Source organism: Eumetopias jubatus, unplaced genomic scaffold, assembly GCF_037043125.1.
Source record: "Eumetopias jubatus isolate StellerSeaLion01/CBP00866 unplaced genomic scaffold, mEumJub1_p1.0 scaffold_9, whole genome shotgun sequence".
NCBI classification, from domain to species: domain Eukaryota; kingdom Metazoa; phylum Chordata; class Mammalia; order Carnivora; family Otariidae; genus Eumetopias; species Eumetopias jubatus.
Window position 1 is genome coordinate 119733654 of NW_028274815.1, and position 13850 is coordinate 119747503.

Genomic DNA, 13850 nt, shown 5'->3' on the forward strand with positions numbered 1-13850 from the left:
AGGGTAGCTTTCAAACACCTGAAAGTTTTACAACAAAGGTTGGAGGTAGAAAGACCTGGGTATTTATTTGCTCTGATTCCTTCACTTACTGACTTTGTAAACTCAGAGGTTACTTAAATTTTCTCATCTAAGTTTTCTCTTCTTCAAAATGTGTTTAATTGATAATTGGTAAAAGATATAAATATCTATCTTGCAGAATTAATGTGAGGAATATGTGAGGTCATGTGCATAAACCAGTCAGCACAGAAACTGACCCAGTAGTCACACATCCTAGACATTCGTCCTTCCCCTTCTCCTCTGTGTCTGTCCCACTTGCTGGAAGATAAAGATCTTTGATAAGAAGCAGGGCGACTTGAAAACTTTATAAATGATAATTGGTTGATGTAGTCATGATTTTCTTCATAGGAGCTCCTAAGAATAGTTTCTCATTCTTACTTATTAGGTGGCTATTTGAAAGTCAGAACTTAACATTGCAGTTATTTTGATTTTTGACCACTTATCCTGAATCAATGAATTAAAGTTTTTTCTTTAAAAATGAGTATGCCAAAGATGTTTTCTTTTTGTTGGTAAGGTGGCATTGCTGAGAATCTAGCAGAGAAGTTGATTGGTGTTCTCTTTGAGGTTTGGTTACTAGCTTGTACTCGGTGCTTCCCAACACCACCTTACTGGAAAACAGCCAAGGAGATGGTGGCAAACTGGAGGCACCACCCGGCAGTGGTGGAGCAGTGGAGCAAGGTCACCTGTGCACTCACTTCAAGGTAGGTCACTATCATTGACTTGCCTTCCTTCATCTACCTGGTCTAAGGCAGCTTCTCCTAGTTCCATGTGTTCCTGGAATTCATGGAATATGTTGTGAAAAGCCCGTATCCTGTGTCTGTTATTACTTGTATTTTAGGTACAGAATCAAGCCACTTCTTAAAAATGGATATAGCAGTTTGGCTAGTGCCTGGCAAATTTAAAACCTTTCAGATTAAGCAAGTATGGAGAAGCAGTATGGAGAAGAATTCTGTACCCTGCCTCCCTTGTCAAAATCCCATTCTTAATCTGATTGCTAAAATACCATGATTATTATTTTAAAAAAACCATAGAGGGGCGCCTGGGTGGCTCAGTCGTTAGGCGTCTTCCTTGGGCTCAGGTCATGATCCCAGGGTTCTGGGATCGAGCCCCACATTGGGCTCCCTGCTCTGCGGGGGGGCCTCCTTCTCCCTCTCCCACTCCCCCTGCTTGTGTTCCCTCACTCACTGTGTCTCTCTCTGTCAAATAAATAAATAAAATCTTTTAAAAAATAAAAATAAATGAAAAAACCATGGAAAGGTATGAAAAAAGTTAAGTTCACTAGAAATCCTATTATATATATTTATACATAATTTTACAGAAATGAGACCATCCTATAATGTGCTATATTATAACCCAAGTAGGTAGTTTGTTACAATAATTTTACCTTTTTTACCATTTATATATCATGTGAGTAAACTGTAGGCTTTATTTTTTTTCAGACTTGTTTTATTTCAATTCTACATATTTTTTTCCTTACAGATTTTATTTATTTATTTGAGAGAGAGTAGAGAGAGAGCACAAGAGCAAGGTGAGGGGCAGAGGGAGAAGCAGACTCCCCGCTGACCAGGGAGCCTGATGCAGGGCTCGATCCCAGGACCCCAGAATCATGACTTGAGCTGAAGGCAGATGCTTTTAACTGACTGAGCCACCCAGGCGCCCCCAACTCTACATATTTTAATATGTAACTCTAAAAGATGAGGATTCTTTTTAAAACATAATCACGGTACCATTATCATACCTAAAAAATTTTAACAGTTCTTTAATATCAGTTAACCATTCAATGTTTAAATTTCCCTTGCATGCCTCCTGTTTTTTTCTTTTTATGGTTGATTCCATTGAATCAAAACAAGCAAGGTTCTTAAGCCTATCTTAAACTGTAGGTTCCTACTCTCTTATTTTTATTTCTTTGGGGTTTTTGTTGTTGAAGAAACTGGGTTGTTTGTTTTAGAGTGCTTCCACATTCTGAACTTTTCTGATTATGTGCTGGTGGTGTTAATGTTTCTCTGTCCTCTGTGTTTCCTGTCAGCTGGCATTTAGATCTAGAGACTTGATCTGATTTAGATTTGATGAGGGGAGAGCAGTGTGAAGGCAGGAACAAATAACTTATAGGTAGCATTATGTATCAGAAGGTAGACTGGTCTTTTTCTGAGTTAATGAAATGTTTATGTTTATATCTTTATCACTATTTAAGGTAAAAAAATGGAAGTTTTGGAATATTCTTTTTATTCTGTTACATTGTAGTGAATGTCAAAATTATAAATCTATTTTTAAATAATACTTAATTGAGTTTAAATCAAAAATTAAAGGAAAAAAAACAAAAATTTTTAGCAACCAAAAACAAGTCATCTAAATAATACCTGTATCATGTTAAATAAATCAACTAATTTCTGCTCCAAAAAAATAAATAATACTTCTTTTTATCTTGATTATAAAAGCAATACATGCTTAAAATAGAAAATTTGGAAGATATAGGGAAAAATATCCATCACCTACAGATAACCAGTGTTAACATTTTAATGTATTTTTTCCATTTCTCTTTATTAAAAAAAATTGAGATTATTCTATATAGTATTGTTATCTGTTTTTTTAATTTGATTCTTGTCCCATTAATTACAAGTGCCTTTTCCATTCTTAAATCCCGAGATCATATTTTTAATGCCTTTGTAGTTTTTCATTATATAAATGAAATTATAATTTATTTAATAATTTAATTGTTTAGACATTTATGTTCTTCAAAAATATTGTTGATATGAATACTTTATACAAAATCTATGTGTATTCTGGTTATTTCAGTAAGATGTAATTTCTAGGTATAAGATGATTGAGTCGAAGGGCTTTGAACAGTTTAAATACATTTGGAATAGTACTATTAAATTAAGTAATTGAATTGTTGAATTGAATTACTTTTAAGGTACACTATAAATTCTGAAGTTCATGCAAGTTATAGAGCAGTTATGGATAAATTACAGCTTAGTTGTGTTGAAGGAGTTTGCAGTGGGATGAATCTTAAAAATAATTTAAATAATTTATTTATAATTATATAACTGTAAACAGCAGTTTCATATTATATGATTATAGAGTTTACTCATGTTATTTGCAATTATTCATAAATAAAAATTTAAAAATAATTCATAATTTGTAATTTGATAATATATGGTTTGTAATTTTATAATGAAATTATGAAATTATATCACATAATTTTATATATTACATATTATATATTAAAAAGCTATTATATAAAGTAAGATCATAATGTGATATATATCTAATGTATAACATTATATATATATAGTTTTATAAATTATAGATACACTTATAATATAAATTATATAACAAAATATAAATAGGTATGTAACTAAATAATTTTTAAAATAAATACATTGTTCAAATGTTTAAACATTTTTTTTAATCTTACAAAACTGGAAATCCTCTTATAGTTTGTTTCTTATCAACAAGCGTTTTCATTTATCTTATTCACTTCTGTGAGGTATAATACACATCATCTATTTTCTCTTGTATTTCTGTTATCATATTTTAATACTTAGTATTTTAATACTTAATACATATTTTAATACTTTAATATATTTTTCATTCTGCTAAGAAAGGAACTTGGTGTTATGCATTTTTTTTGTATTTCAGATTGCTACGCTTTACGTATGGTCCTTCATTTCCTCCATTTAAAGTTCCTGATGAAGATGCCAGTCTGATCCCTCCTGAAATGGATAACGAGTGTGTAGCACAGACATGGTTTCGCTTCTTACATATGTTAAGGTACTATTATTTAGTATCGTGTGTGCTCTTTCCCCGGTGTCTTAGGGCAGGAACCATGCTGTAACTTTTGTGTTGGTGCTCAGTGTGTGACGGCTAAGTACAGCCCTCAGGTGGAGCCACAGTGGACAATAGGTCCATCTATATCATTGCCTCCTGCTCTCCCTGTCCCAGCAGAGTCAGGCTGCCCTCAGCTGCACTCAGTCTACAGTCTCTAGAAGCTTGTCCCCTGTGGTACATGTAACATTTGTTCTCATGCCTACTGATGCAGCCTGGATATTATCTCTCCCAGGACCTGCTCTCTCTCTCTTTTTTTTTTTTCCTCTTTTTTTATTGTTATGTTAATCACCATATATTACATAATTTGTTTTGGTGTACTCTGCTCTCTCTTTATAGTAATTCTGTTCAGTTCAGTTTTATTGCTTCTTACTTTTCTCTCTACTAGCTATATCCTTGTGTCCTGTGGAACTTTTGTTCTGTTGCATACTGCCCTAATTCTTAAACCATTTTCTCTCCATATCTTCTCATTCTCGTTTGACTGGCCTCATTTTTCTATTTGTGTATTAGTGATTCTAAATTACCCTTTTTATAAATTAGGGAGAGATGTTAACTATTCTCTTTTTTCCCAGTTTGTGTCTTTCATATTTCAGTGATTTCTGTTTTTTTTAAAATGTCTTTTTCTATGATCATTTTCTATTTTCCTTTAAAATTAGAAAGCCTTTCTGTGTAATTAATTCTTTTCCTCTGTTTTCATAGTAATCCCGTGGATTTGAGTAACCCGGCCATTATAAGCTCAACTCCCAAATTTCAGGAACAGTTCTTAAATGTGAGCGGAATGCCACAAGAATTGAATCAGTATCCCTGCCTTAAACATCTGCCTCAAATATTTTTTCGTGCCATGCGTGGAATCAGCTGTCTGGTGGATGCATTCTTAGGTGAATTTTGTGTATGTTGCTAAATGTTTGGAGACCTACATGTAGATAACTCTAGAGTGTAGATTTAGAAACTATTATGGAAAGCCCAAAGAAAAAGATGAACAGATTTGATTACAAATGACAAAGAAGGAAGAATTATTTGCAACAAATATAATAGTTGAAGGCTTTCGTTGTCTTTATATAAATAGATCAAAATATGTTAAGAAAAAGAATAAGACTTGGTAGATAAATGGACAAAGGATATGAATAAATGATTTGCAGAAGGGATAAGTTCATTCTCGCTAGTAATCCAAGAAAATACAGATTAAAATACATTAGGTATCATTTTTTTGTGTGTCACTGGGAAGCAGATGAGACCTTTTGTGAACCACTGTTTTAAACCATTTTGGGGCGACTGAGTGGCTCAGTCAGGTAAGTGTCTGCCTTCGGCTCAGGTCATGATCCCAGGGTCCTAGGATCAAGCCCCGTATCGGGCTCCCTGCTCGGTTGGGGGCCTACTTCTCCCTCTCCCTCTGCCTGCCACTCCCCTTGCTTGTGCGCTCGCTCTCAAATAAATGAAATCTTTAAATAAACCCATTTTTCACATTTTAGGAATATGAAAAGTCAGTATTTTTAACCTACCGAAAGGCAATGATATTTAATACCTATTTTTTCTAAAACATTTATTATGTGCACTTGTTAATACATTACATAGGTAATATATTATTCAAATTAAGTTTGGCCACATAACAACCAAAAATACCAGTGGTTTGAACAAGGTAGTTTATTTTCACATATGGTAAGGCCAGGGCTAGGCAGTATAGGGCTGCTATAGCTACTCCATTATTGTAAGGGACCCGAGGCCCTTCTATCTTGTGGCTCTTTGTGTACTCTTTCATGGGCCGTGATGGTTAAATGAGTTCCAACCATCCTGTTCAGGAATTAGGAAGGGAGGAGAGTCTGTACTTGATTGGTCTTTTTAAGATTTCTTGGAGTACCCACCCAACAATCACCCACTTCTTTATGGTCAGGACATGGCCACATACATAGGTGTAAGGAAGGCTAGAAAATGTAGTTGTGTATTTGGGGTAGCCATGTCCAGCTAAAATTTGTGTTCTATAACTCAGGAAGAAAGAACGAACAGATACTGGGAGGCAGCTAGCAGTGTCTGCTATGGTCTGTCCTGAGCCTTCACTGGTGTTATTTGAGGCAGATTTTCTAACCACATGTTTGAAACTATGAAGAATAACTCCATTTGTTTTTTTCTTAAAGGCATATCTAGACCCCGATCAGACAGTGCTCCTCCAACACCCGTGAATAGATTAAGTATGCCTCAAAGCACTGCTGTCAATACCACCCCACCACATAACCGGAGGCACCGGGCTGTTACTGTGAATAAGGCCACCATGAAGACAAGCACAGTAAGAGTTTTCGTCTCCATTATTATGCTGTATGAAGTTGACTTTTTAATCTGCCAACATTTTAGAAAAGTCCTGCGGTTTTCTCAAACTTTTCTTGAGTGTGGATATATTGTTGTACTCCTCTAACAGGTTAGTACTGCTCATGCCTCGAAAGTTCAGCACCAGACATCCTCCACCTCTCCTCTGTCAAGTCCCAATCAGACTAGTTCTGAACCCCGGCCACTGCCTGCCCCTCGGAGACCAAAGGTTAACAGCATCTTGAATCTCTTTGGATCATGGTTATTTGATGCAGCATTTGTTCACTGTAAACTTCATAATGGGATAAACAGAGACAGCAGCATGACTGGTAAATATTGCTCAAGAAATATGTTATCACTTTTTTCTTTTCTTTTTTTTTCTTTTTAATCTTTCCTACCTGCAAGATTAATATGTAAAAGCTCTCTGTCTCTGACCAAGCAGTGTCTTGTGTTTAACCCCTTCCAGCTGCAGTAACAGAATTTGGAAGTTTTCCTACCTGTCCTTTTTATGTCTGTTCTATGAGGTTTGGCTTTTGTCTGGTTTTATTAGACACACTTCAGGTTAGCCACTTTTTGTTGAATCAAATTCCTTTCAATAGGTGGCCGGAAGTTCCCTTCATGTCAGCCAGGATAATAATATTGATAGTAAGAATTAAAGATTTTGACCAGAAATTTATTCACAAGAAGTGTTTTCTTAGATGCTGACAGCCATTCACTTATTAGTACATAAAATATTAGAAAATTTCTGCTTCATCAAAAACTCTTCTCAGGTTTTAGTCTAGAGAACTTGATTTCAGGGCACACTTAAAAAATACCATTTGCTCTGGAACTAAATAAGACTGGTGGCGAATTAATAACTCAACCCTGATATCTTCATTTAGATTTTATTACAGAAATGACACTATTTAAATGAAATCTGATTGTACTTGGAAGTAGTGGCATAGCATGCAGGATGGGAATGTGGGGTAGTGCAGAATGTACTGGATATTTATGACGTGTCCTATAGAGAACAGTAATCATGGATAGCATTTATTGAACTGCAATGACTTTGTGCCCAGACACCACGTTATATGCACTAATGAGCGTACTGGTTGTTTGGTAAGAAAGCACTTTTCCGACTGGGGTTTGATGTAGGTTGAGAGAAAAGGATGCCTAATTGCTTTAGTTTATGCATCTCTAGGGAGAATATTAGTTCCAAGGATTAAAACTAATATGATGACCATAAAGGTCTCTGCTTTCTCTCAGAAATGCATTCTTAGCTATTATGAATCATCTCAGAACTAAGGTCTATATGAGCATTATACATGTATAATCATTTTGGATGTCCTTACAGATCTTTTAAATAATTTAAAAAGGTGTGAATATGAAGATATTTTTGGGAGTATAACTTGAGATTGCATGTTTGAGTTTACAGATTCCTTTGTTTATTTTCTTCAAATTCAGACACTTTATATTCTACCATTTCCATATTATATTTTATTTATAAGTTTGAAAGTAGTGCTTATGTATGGAAAGTAAATGTACTTATGACTAAATGAAAACTTTTAGAAAACCATTTTTGGCTTATATTTTCTTATGTTCATGTGCCTTATATCTTGAGTTTTCTGAACCATGTTTATATTTATTAATTTGTATTGTATTTTCTAGAATGAATCAGTCATATTTTTAATTTTTATTTTTATTAAGGTGCAATTCTTATAACTGTAACTTTTGGGTATCATGCTGTTGACACTAAAATCCCTGAATCCAGAATGGCTCAATCTCCTGCCTCCTTGGTGGGCTTGCTTAAAAGGAATATACAGATCTTCTCACTCTCTAGGGAGTTTGTAACAGCTTTGCTCACCCTCTTGTGCCAAAAGATGGATAATTCAGATAATATGTGGGCAACTAATTTTTACTTTTAACTCTTAACACCTTCCTTGGTACGGAAAAGATAGAAGCTCCTCTTTCCCCTATTGTGTTTGGAGATGAGAAAGGCTGTTACATTACCCAGGAGCTAGGAGGTGTCCTGGTATTTCACTGAATTTGAGTGCTATTGGGTGCTGCTCTTGAAGTCGTGGGGGTGGGGTTGGAGGGGCGGGGGTGGAAGGTTCGGAAATACTAACACTGTTAGTCTGTTTTCTAAGTACTGGCTGCCATCAAGGAATTCTGCCTTGCAGTTCACCTCTAACTTAAAATGTTTGCTTCTATGAACTGGTTAGCTCTAGACTGATGTGACATTACACTGTAGTTTATGAAAGTAACATTGAGCTGGGAAGGGTTAATGAACTAAAATTTTAATGCACGTTATTGGCAGTTCAAAACCTCAATTCTTTGTAGTTGTGTAATTTTCTTTGTTCATTGTTTTGCATGATACAAAAATCATAATTTTGGATCTGAATGCACAATTTCCTGTTTTTGAACTAGCTTGTGGTATCATAAAGCTTTTAATCTAACTTTTAAAAAGCTAAAAAGCTTCTTAACTTATTGTAAAATTTCACCATCTTTAAAGTATTTTATAATTACTGCTGTCCTTTGATTTGTTTCCATTTATTTCTATTATCTTGCAGCATCTTTTATCCAAATTCTTCTTTCTTATAAATCTTGTAAGTAGGAACCAGAAGCTTCTCCTTAATTGCAGTCATGTTTTTATTTTTTTCATAATTCCATTAAAAAATTTGATTGTCATTGTCTCTTGTAGTTTTTGCACTTGGGAAGAAAAATACTTTTCTGTGTTTTGAATGGGGAAGATTGTTGGCAAAAGCAAATTAATCTGCCTGAATCAGTCCCATTATTTCTGTACACTAGTCTGGTCATGTCATGAATTCCAGGACTTTGCACTAACTGTGTTTTGGCTTTTTTATTTTTTTTTTAAAGCTTTAAGCTTATTTTTATACAGATTTAGTGTTTGATTTGTATGCATTCTGCATGTAGTGTTTTTCAAATGTATTATTGCTGGATAGCTTATTCAGGACTAAAAATGGCTCATGGGAAGTTGCATAAAGATTTATGCTTGACTCTGCATTCTATTAAAACTATTACAAAATAATTTAAACATTTCATGTAGAGTGATAAAAGATTTCAGAGTGATTATTCAATACACTGTGAAATCTTTTGTTAAAAATAAAAGCAACAAAAGCAACTTTCAAAGGGCTTCTGTTTCAGTGACAACGAATGACCATGATAATCTTTCTTACCAATCCAATTTTCTGATTTATCAACCTCAAGTTAGCTGCTGTCTGTGGTTGTTAAAATTCATTCTCATTTTGCTTGGTTGGGCGATTCTTTGGTGTGTGTTTTGGATTTGGGTGGGTGGTGGGAATGCTCTCTCTTCTTCCCTCCCCATTTCTCATCCTTACTTTGCCCTCTCCCTAAAGTATACAAACTGGCATGGGCTTGCCCATTCACTTATGATGTCTGTCTGGGATAATGTGTAAATTGAAGTAGCTATTTTTCTTAATGTTTAAGCATCATTCTACAGGGGGAGGAAAAAGCAGAATAAATAATAGAAAAGCCAAATTCTTTTATTATATATCTGTATTGACATACAGATATATACACATGTACTCTGCTGATCAAAAATTCAGTTGAAAAATGCTTCTAGTAGAATCTATTAAACTGATAATACTAGTGTAAATTAATTGTTGCCATTTTCAAAGAAGATTTCAGAGAGCCCCTTTTAAAAAAATTAAGACGTAGTTGCCAAACAAAAGCATTATTCTATTTAAGTAACAATTTAATGACACCAACATTGGATCTTTGTGTCCAGGGTCCCATGAGCCTATTTGCATATTGACAAATATAATAAAATGCTCCTTTTCTCTCCTCAGCCATTACAACACAAGCTAGCATGGAGTTTCGACGGAAAGGGTCACAAATGTCCACAGACACCATGGTTTCCAATCCTATGTTTGATGCAAGTGAATTTCCTGATAACTATGAAGCAGGAAGAGCTGAGGCTTGTGGGACACTGTGTAGGATTTTTTGTAGCAAGAAGACTGGAGAAGAGATTCTGCCAGCTTATTTATCCAGGTCTTAGAATTTTTTCGTTTATTTTTCCATTTATATAGTTTTGATAGTGAAACTCTTATAGTATGGCTTGGTAGGCTGAAGTGATAAGTAAATTTTGGTCTGAAATACTTGCAAATGTCTGTAAGTAATTGGAATTTTTGCTGGAAATTCTTGCATTTTACCTGCCTCATCAAATTTGGTAAAGATCCTTAAGATGCTTTTTATTTTAGAAGTATTATTTATTTCATTATATTTTACTTTTATTAATGATGGAGAGATTTGGAAGGATCACATTACTTAAATTTTTAGCACAGTATTAGGGCACTATAAATGGTCCAGAAATGTTAGCTGTAAATCTGGTCTCTGAGGAGCTTATTTTCTCAAGTGAGCAAAGCCGTGTACTTAAGTAACAATGATCCAAATAGTAATAGGAAGTTGGTAGGAGAGAGGCAGCAGTATGCGCTTACCCCAGGGGTTCAGGAAAGAGCTCCAGAGGATGGGATGATTGTGCTGGACTTAAAAAGGATGGGTAGTGTTCAGCCTATGTTAGCAGGTTGGGTAGGGTCCTCTTATCCAAATCGGTGACTTCAACCATCTTGGTGAATGGCTCTGGCAGCCATTCAGTTGCTCAGGCCAGAAACTAGGAGTCATTTTAGACTCTTCTCCCTCTTTATCTTTGGATGGTGAACAACTCCTGCCTGTTACTTAACCCTCTTTCTAATCTCTCCACTCTGTCCTCACCATGACACTTTAGACCTTGTCACTTTTTTCCTAAATTAACTTGTAGTGGCCTCCTATTTTTCTTGACTCTGTTTTGCTTTCCTGAACTGATCATTCACATAGCTGCTAAAGTGATCAACAAGAACATTCAGGTGTGTCTGTACCTGCTGGGTTCTCAGGAATGAAGCTGAATCAGAGGGAACTGAGTGCAGAATCCTAGAGGCCTGAAACAGAATGGTACATTCAGGCAGCTAATCAGGGGTATCTTAATAGGTTCTTGGCTTTAAGTAACAGGAAACCCGTCAATGTGATTTAAGCAAAATGGTAATGAGTTATGAGAAACTGCTATTTAATACATTCTAAGGTTAGGACATGCACCAGGGCCTCACAAAGGGCAGGGATGAGAAACTAGAAAGTGTTCAAGGAACAAAACAACTTCCTTTCTGTTTCTCTATCTTCATGGTCTCCCATGCTTCATTCTTCTCTTCTCTGCAGATTATTTTCTTATATTCTGTATGCTTCTGAGTTCCCAAATTCCATGGCATTGGTCTAGATGACCAGCGGGGCCAGTTAGCATTTCTGAAGCCTAATTTCAGATTCCTGGGAAAGAGGATCTGATTAATCAGGTGTCTTCCTCTGGTCTAGCCAGCGACAGCTGTGAGGGTGGGTCACATGAAGTGCTGGAGCTCATCCCTTGTGGTGGGATGCATAGTCTCAGGAAGAAGACTGTGGGTTGGGGAGATACCCCAAGAGTAAATAGCAATAAGGGAGAAGACTGTGACCATGAGCTTTCTGTCTGGCCCCTAAGACTGGATGGGTGGGAGTATGACCAACTGAAAGAGCAGATTCGTTAGAGGGCAAGTGATGAATTAGTTATGAAACTATTGAGTTTGAGATGCCTGTAGGATATTAATCAACAAATATTTAAGTTCCTACTGTGTGCTAGACACTGTGCATAGGAAGTACTGGCGTAATCAGTACAAATTATCAGTAATCAATAATTAGACATGACCTGCTTTCAGGTATCCAACACACTTTTGGTTAACAGATCTGGGGCTCACTTGAGAGGCATGGGCTAGAGATTGATTTAATTATATTCAGGAGCTTAAAACCAGGTTAGTGCCAGAGAGAGCTTATTAGAGAGTGGAGCTTGACAGCCTGATGGATACCAGTATAGGAGGCAGGCGGAGTAAGAGGGTCTATTACAGAAAACAGCTACAGAGGTCACAGAAGGAAAAGAAGAGAAGAAGGGAGTAATTAAAGGGTTGAATGCTTTAAAAAAGGCAGAGGAAGTTAAGACTTAGACATGTCTTCTGGATTTAGCAATTGAGTGGCTGTTGGTTGTTTGCTGACATGGTTTCAACTGATCTAGGAGGAGAAGCTAGATTGCATTGTGCTGAGTAGTGACCGGGAGGTGAGGAAGTTGTTTCCGAATAGGTTTGTGGAGAAAAGTGCCTCATGGTAGTAGAAGAGTTTACCAATATAGTTGCTCTTGAATGATGGAAGATCGAATACTTAGTTGATTGGGGGTTAGGAGAGGAGGCTAAAAGAAGGTAGGCTCAGGATTATTCCTAAAAGGAGTCTTACTCAGACTCACCTCCATGTCGTGGTAAATGCAGGGTTGCGTGAGGTTTCTTTCTTTCATTGTCGCCCCGGAAATGATGGGGAAAGAGAAAAGCCACAACACGCTTTTTTTCTTTTTCAGGAATTGGGAAAGGTTGTAAAACTTTACTGGCATGGAATTCGGTTCACTAATTGCTAATTACTGCAGTCATTTGTCTTGTTTTGGTGACTTCATTTGCAGGCACCTATAACTGAGTTGCAAGGCTTAACACTTCAAGAAGGTGTAATAGACATGAATCTTTTTTCTCTTTTCATTAGGAAAGATAATTTGGTTTTTAGTATATTTGCTTTTGAATTGTTCTAACTCTAGTAATACCTCTTAAAGGATAGAAGTAGTGAAGAGTGTAAATAGACTTTCAGATAACTGTGTAGAAAATATTAATAATTATGAAAACAATTGATCAGCAGTTTATTTAAAATTTTTTTCTTGCTTTCCTAGATTTTACATGCTTTTAATTCAAGGTTTGCAGATAAATGATTATGTGTGCCATCCTGTCTTGGCCAGCGTTATTCTAAACTCCCCTCCTTTGTTCTGCTGTGACTTGAAAGGGATTGATGTTGTGGTTCCTTACTTTATTTCAGCTCTTGAAACCATTTTGCCTGACAGGTAAGCTCTCTGTACTAGCATATCACTTGTTGGGTTTGGCCTCGTCTGTTTTGGTGCTTCCTCCCCAGTTTCCTCATTTATCCTGTGCAGTGTTGTCTTTATAGCCCAAGGGGACTCAGGTCACATTACGTGAGCATAGAACGTCCAGATATACCTCATCCCTGAATTCATTTAGTTCTCATTTGTCCTGGGCATGTTGAATCCTTTTTGGCCTGGTTTAGAGGGCTAAGAACAACCCCAGCCCAGAGGTCCTACTTTTATAGAGTAGATCATACATTTGAAATCAATCAGTCAGATTCTAGTTTAATTCTCTAACAGTTTAACATAGAAGTTCACACACATGCACACATACACATACACATACACACCCCGCAGAATATAAACTCAGTATAAAGTAGTTACTGCATTTGTTATGAAACCAAATCCAGTGCTTATATTGTGAAAAATTGACATAATGTATATTTGGCAATAGCTAAAAACAAGCTTTGGTTTGGAAATACCAATAGCTATTTCTTTTTTTCTTTCTTTCTTTCTTTCTTTTTTTTTTTTTTTTGGCAGAGAACTCTCAAAATTCAAAAGCTATGTAAATCCAACAGAATTGAGAAGATCTTCCATTAATATCCTCCTTTCTTTGTTGCCCCTCCCACATCATTTTGGCACAGTCAGATCTGAGGTAATGTTTTATTAAAGTTTTTTATATTCTATATTCTGTTTTGTGTGCTTAAATCATGTC

At 35.9% G+C, this 13850-nt stretch overlaps 1 protein-coding gene across 2 annotated transcripts in view; it reads left to right on the forward strand.

Annotated features, from left to right (window-relative positions):
- The window catches only part of RALGAPB (Ral GTPase activating protein non-catalytic subunit beta), an 82499-nt gene that overhangs the window by 22256 nt on the left and 46393 nt on the right, over nucleotides 1-13850 (forward strand). For both annotated transcript variants that reach the window (XM_028121874.2, XM_028121875.2), the window contains exons 5-12: nucleotides 572-758; nucleotides 3697-3828; nucleotides 4582-4760; nucleotides 6012-6160; nucleotides 6290-6506; nucleotides 9987-10188; nucleotides 12950-13117; nucleotides 13676-13790. In XM_028121874.2, coding sequence (XP_027977675.1) covers nucleotides 572-758; nucleotides 3697-3828; nucleotides 4582-4760; nucleotides 6012-6160; nucleotides 6290-6506; nucleotides 9987-10188; nucleotides 12950-13117; nucleotides 13676-13790 — 1349 coding nt within the window. The remainder of the gene's footprint in view (nucleotides 1-571; nucleotides 759-3696; nucleotides 3829-4581; nucleotides 4761-6011; nucleotides 6161-6289; nucleotides 6507-9986; nucleotides 10189-12949; nucleotides 13118-13675; nucleotides 13791-13850) is intronic.